Here is a 6000-nt window from a genome sequence, read left to right on the forward strand (position 1 = left end):
CTATCGCACGTAATTTCATTCTGAATAATTTAATATAGGTTTTTACTGATTGTATGCTCGTGTAACATGCATATTTTGTCTTTAACAAGCTGTTTTGAGAAAAATATTCAAACTATGCTTACAACTAATGTATACAGAATTAACGTTATTTATAATAAACATCGAACTGTGAATTTTTCACACTTGAACGCCTTTAAGGGGCCCGCCTATTGCAACACCCTTAAGTAGTTTCATTTGTATCCAGCTAGTACATTTTCTGAAATAGCACCCTAAACACCCCAGTTTTGGCTATTTAGACACGACCTAAAATGTGTTTACATTGTGCATGTTTTCTTGAAAGAAGTGTGTGTTTTTTTCGTAGATAAACAGCATAAAGACACTTTACTAAATCTGTAAAAAATTACTCTGACATGCTACAATGCAGTTTAGGCACATGTAGGCGAGCTCCTTAGGGAAATGCCAGGTAGTTTTACAGTGGTTATGATTTTTTTTAAATATAATTATAGTAGGCTTATTGGTATTAAAGAATCTCTTCATTATTTGGACAGTATTATACAATTATGTATATCCTAATTCCTTTATTTTATAGCAATGAATCAAATAGTTTTTAAATTTATGCACCTAAAGTATTGTAAATATTGTTATGAAAATAGCCTAAAATGGTATAATACTTTTTTTTTGCAGACAAATGGTGCACTATTTGCAAAAAGCGTACATAAAAAAAAACTTTATGTGTAAATTACGAACTACAAACTACTCACTTATTGAGACAAACGTTTAAGACGCTCGTCCACTCACAGGTGACTTGTGTGAATGAGACACTAAATCGATATACCGCCCTTATCCTCGGTGCCTCCAACTCTGAGTCGCCCTTCACGCATAAGCAATTGAACGAGCATGCAGCGTGTACCTACGGGACTTTAAGCGGTAACCCTATAATTTTTGTTATAACTACGTAATTAAGAATCGAATAATATATTAGTACCTGCAAGAATGGAGGTTAGCTACAGCATTAGCCTCCCACCTAGGCGATCCGGGTCCAATTTACTTCCAGATTTTCAACGAAAGTTGGCAATTTTTTTCGGGATCTCGTGTTTCTCCTGCCTATCATTCCCGGCGCTACTTCATATCTAATTTATTTCCTCAAATCAACTCAAAGGAGCTGACATTTCAAAAGGCCGCCTACTCTTCTTGAAACCCTTGTAAAAACGTCGCATTTTCGAAATAAAAAACATTCAACTTGATCTTGAATTGTAAAAAAAAATATACATATATTATTTCAAAAATATATTTCATTTCGATCAATGTTCCATTTGCCCTATAAAAAATAAGAAAGTGTTATGTTTTAACTAGGGTAAAAATCAGTACTGATATTGAATGTAAAAAAAAATAAACATGTTGCCTATATAATGTTTAGCTTCACAGTTGCAAGAGAGTGCGCTTATCTTACGAATACAGTATTTCAATGCCTGGCAGGTAGGCAACAAGTTATGGTTTCGGCGTTATGGTCATATTAGAATTTCGGCGTTATGGTCATATTGTGGTTTCGGCGTTATGGTCATATAATGGTTTCGGCCTTATGGTCATATAATGGTTTCGGCGGTATGGTCATATTGTAGATTCGTTGTTTTGGCATTCGGCGTTATGGTATTTCGGCGTTGTTGTACATTTAAATTCTCTTTCAGTATATTTAGTGACTTTCTTCTGAGTTTGTTTTTGTGGCAGTACTGCAATGACATTTTTCGGTGTTAATGTATTTCGGCGTTGTGGTCATTCGGCGTTGTGGTACACAGCAGTTTTCGGGTCGTCGGCGTTGTGGTCAATTCGGAATTCGGCGTTATGGTATTCGGCGTTGTGGTGCGTCCCCCTCAAATTTGACATTTCTCAAAAGTCATACCAACTGTCACTTGGGAAGCAAAATATGTTTGTTTACGAATCATGACAATCTCATGTAGTTGTTTACGAACTATGTGGATAACTATGGCAGAAGTATATGTATATCACTGGTGCTTTGTTTGATAACACAAATTTGATACAAGTTACATGACACCGACTATATTGGTCGTGTGCGAATCAGCTCGTACGTGCTATCCTTTCCTGCATGGTGGGGAAACCCGCAAGAGACACGCCTAGGCTCCTCCAGACGTAACTGTTTTTTTTTTTAATTATAACTTTATTAAAATTGTAATTAAATAATCATTTTATGAATTTAATTTTTTTTAAATTTCCCCCATTTTTCTAGCTTAAAAATTATGGATTTTCAATATGGAGACCATAACGAAAATTGCAACGATGGTATCATAATTCAAAATGGCGGAAAACATGTTGGAACGTTTTTATTAAAACATTATTAATTTTTTCATTAATTTTAAATTTTTTCCCAACTTTTCCCTATAATAATAATGGATTTTTACGATGGCGGTCGTAACAAAAATGCAATATTATAGAATTCAAGACATCAGAATGTTCTAGAAAACCAGGTGGCGAAATCCAATATGGCAGCCGGGGTCAAGATCAAAGGTTAGCCAATATGGCCGCTGTGACGTCACAATCCCAGATGGCGGCCAACAATCTCAATCCTCGCTCCTACTCCTGCAGCTGGAAGTACTTTGATATAAAGGAGACCGGGGCTGGTTGTAACAGGGGCAGATTGTAACAGGGCGAATAGTTCCACGACCAGCCACAAGAGCGTATCATCGTTTCAGCCATCAAGGCACATTATGATGCCTTCAGTGCGAGTGGTAACACTGTGGCAGTCGGACGATTTCACTGGCGACAAGAAGGAAAAATTTGTTTTTGGACGAGGTAAGTAAATATTGTTTGTTTGACTGACATTCGTATTGTACGTAATGTATAGGGAGTTTAGAAAATGTCTTCGGGCCAAAATAATCTCCTAAGCTTTAGGTTCTGATATGTTTTGTTGGCATTGGAAACAAATACAAACTATATGGTAAAATTAAATGTGTTCTATAATGATGTCACATGGGGTAGGTTGTAACAGCGAAATTAATCTGTTACAACCTGCCCCACGTACTGTTACAACCTACCCCGTGACCACGTTTACCTAATTTATTGTTCCTTTTAAGTCTTTTATGAAAGAAAAAAAATACATTTTAAACGGTTTTATCTTGTAGATGTAATTAATAACTTCCAGTCAAATTTTAATTTCAGATGCGTAACTACAAAAGAAAAACCGACAAAGGAAAATATTCTATTGACATGTTGGAGAAAGCAGCTGAAGTTGTAAGAGAAGGAAGATCTGTTAGGCATGCTGCGAAAACGTACAACATCTGCCATGTGACACTTGGGAGGTACATAAAAAAGAAAAACAAACGTAAGTTGCATTCATTAATGAATTTTCTTAATTACATCTGCTTGATTTCTAACATAAATACGTCTCAACAATGGGCTGTAAACGTTTTTTATTGTATTAGTACAAAAATATGGTTTTGCGTAGTTTAGATTTTCTTATGTGAAAACAGGAGCAAAATTAACATAGGCCTGTATGGTTTTTCTATTGTTTCAGGTTTAAATGCAGTCGATATTAATTTTCGAGAGGAGTGGAAACCTTTGGCTGGTTATTATGGGAACAGACAGGTATTTACACCTTTGCAAGAGATCGCTCTTGTTTCCTACATAAAAACATGTTCTGACATATATTTTGGACTCACTCCACGTGATGTACGTCATCTTGCATTCTTATGTGGGAAGAAGTATAATGTTCCCATGCCAAACACATGGAGTGACAAAGAACTAGCAGGTGCAGATTGGCTCTCTTCCTTTTTAAAGCGCCACCCAGACCTTTCCATTCGGACTCCAGAGGCAACTAGTTTGGGAAGGGCTTCTAGTTTTAATCGTGCCAACGTTTCCAAATTTTTTGACAAACTCTCTGAAGTTTATGATCGCCATTCTTTCACAGCTAATGACATTTGGAATGTAGATGAGACCGGGGTCACTACTGTCCAGAATCCTTCAAAAATCGTAGCAAGAAAGGGGGTAAAACAAATTGGAGCAATGACATCATCTGAACGAGGGCAGTTAGTTACTCTAACTGTAGCAGTAAATGCTGCTGGAAATGCTATCCCTCCTATGTTTATTTTTCCTAGGGTAAGGTATTATGATCACTTCATCAGAGATGGTCCAACTGGATGTATAGGTGCTGCAAATAAGTCTGGCTGGACTACGGAGGTAGATTTCTTGCTTTTTCTTAAGCATTTTGTTTCTTGTATTCGTTCGAGCCCAGAGAAACCTATCCTCCTCCTTCTAGACAATCATCAGTCGCATTTAGCTCCTGACTGTTTAGATTTTGCCAAAGAAAATGGCATTGTAATGCTATCGTTCCCACCTCACTGCACTCATCGCCTTCAGCCACTTGATCGAAGTGTTTTTGCCCCACTCAAAAAACAGATCAATACGGCAATGGATGCATGGTTGAGGAACAACAAAACACCAGAGAGCACAGTTAAGCCTATGTCAATCTATGATATTCCCTCAATCTTAAAGATAGCTTTTCCCACTGCCACAACGCCAAAAAATATCCAACAAGGATTTGAGAAATGTGGAATACATCCTTATAATAGGGAAATATTTCAGGATGCCGATTTCGCTCCTTCGTTTGTGACAGACAGGCCTGATCCAGACTTAGCACCAAGTTGTTCACACGATGTGTCCAGGGATTCACAAGGAACACCAGTTCAATCATTTTCTAACTGTTCCCACACACCAGAAAAGTTTTCTCCAGAAGTGGTTCTACCTCTTCCTAAAGTCGCTCCAAGGAAAAGGAAAGGAGGAAGAAAGACCAGGAAAAGTGCCATTTTGACGGATACTCCAGAGAAGAAAGCCATTGAAGAAGAATTTGCGAAACGAGGAACACCAGGCTTGATTAAGAAAAAAGGGAATGTATCACAAACGCGCATGCCTGCAAAATCCACGCCCAAACGTTCTCTAAAACGAAGATCAGCAGAGTGCAGCTCATCAGAGGAAGAACGCGAGTGCTTTTGTTTAGTGTGTTTGGAATCATTCTCTACAAGCAAACCAGGAGAGGAGTGGGTTCGTTGTCTAAACTGCCAGTTATGGTCGCATTTTTCTTGTGCAAAAAAATCTAAAATGTATATTTGTCATAATTGCCAATCAGATGAAATCTCTGAGTGAGGACCACTGTTCATTTAATATTTGACAAACTGAAGTTAAACAAGTGAAAAAATAATAATTTTTGTTGAAATATATTGTATAAGTAGTAATTTGTTATAAGTAATCCTAGTAAAAATTATATTTTACCTTGTAGTAATGTTGTTACAACCTACCCCAATGTGTGTTACAACCAGCCCCGCCTCGGGGCAGGTTGTAACACTTTACACTTCCGAGGTTTTAGATTTGTACAGAAAAATATGCTAGAGGAAAATTTATGTAAAAATTGTTTTGTAAAAGTAGAATAACTACTGAATAAGTTAGCTCAGTCAGAAGTGCCGTTTATGTTATCCATGATCAGATAAAAAATAAAATAGCGAAACTGTTACAACCAGCCCCGGTCTCCCCTACTCACTACACTTCCAACCGATGTTTTGGATGTTCTGCGAACATGGCGCGGACTATAAGTTGGACAAAAGGCAGTTTTGCGCATTGTCCATGCACTGCCACCCCTTGAAATCTTCTAACTTCACGCACGCTTGCAATAATTTTAACCCGCATGAATGAGCACATGGTTTTCCGTGTCTATGCAGATTTTACCTGGGCCCAATAGATAGTCTAGATGTAAAATCGGGGAATCAGTCATGGCATCAATCACTGTCATGGCTGGCAACAAAGCACACGATCATTCTACCCTTCCTGCATGGCTAAAACCCAGCATGATCAGGCGTGTAGGCTTTACACGATTCCATCGGCATTTTATTATGCGCATTTATAAAACTGGTAGATTACCATACATTTCATGGTGGTGTGTATAAGAGTCTATGAAGTGTGTGTGTGTGTTCTAAACATGGAGTTAGGAATAGTCGTTCT

At 37.7% G+C, this 6000-nt stretch overlaps 1 protein-coding gene across 1 annotated transcript; it reads left to right on the plus strand.

Annotated features, from left to right (window-relative positions):
• The first annotated feature begins 2659 nt into the window (after positions 1-2659).
• On the plus strand, positions 2660-5528 carry LOC134533845 (uncharacterized). The gene is made up of 3 exons (XM_063371539.1): positions 2660-2805; positions 3172-3334; positions 3527-5528. The coding sequence occupies exons 2-3, from the start codon at positions 3172-3174 to the stop codon at positions 5149-5151; spliced, it is 1788 nt and encodes a 595-aa protein (XP_063227609.1). The 5' UTR covers positions 2660-2805; the 3' UTR covers positions 5152-5528.
• Positions 5529-6000: the final 472 nt, after the last annotated feature.

This window comes from Bacillus rossius, chromosome 7 (assembly GCF_032445375.1).
Source record: "Bacillus rossius redtenbacheri isolate Brsri chromosome 7, Brsri_v3, whole genome shotgun sequence".
Taxonomy (NCBI): domain Eukaryota; kingdom Metazoa; phylum Arthropoda; class Insecta; order Phasmatodea; family Bacillidae; genus Bacillus; species Bacillus rossius.

Excerpts from the sequence above, each read along its gene's own strand:
- LOC134533845 (XM_063371539.1), top strand. The coding sequence starts at position 3,172 with ATGCGTAACTACAAAAGAAAAACCGACAAAGGAAAATATTCTATTGAC. Across the intron at positions 3,335-3,526 it reads CATAAAAAAGAAAAACAAAC|GTTTAAATGCAGTCGATATT; the intron begins GTAAGTTGCATT and ends CTATTGTTTCAG.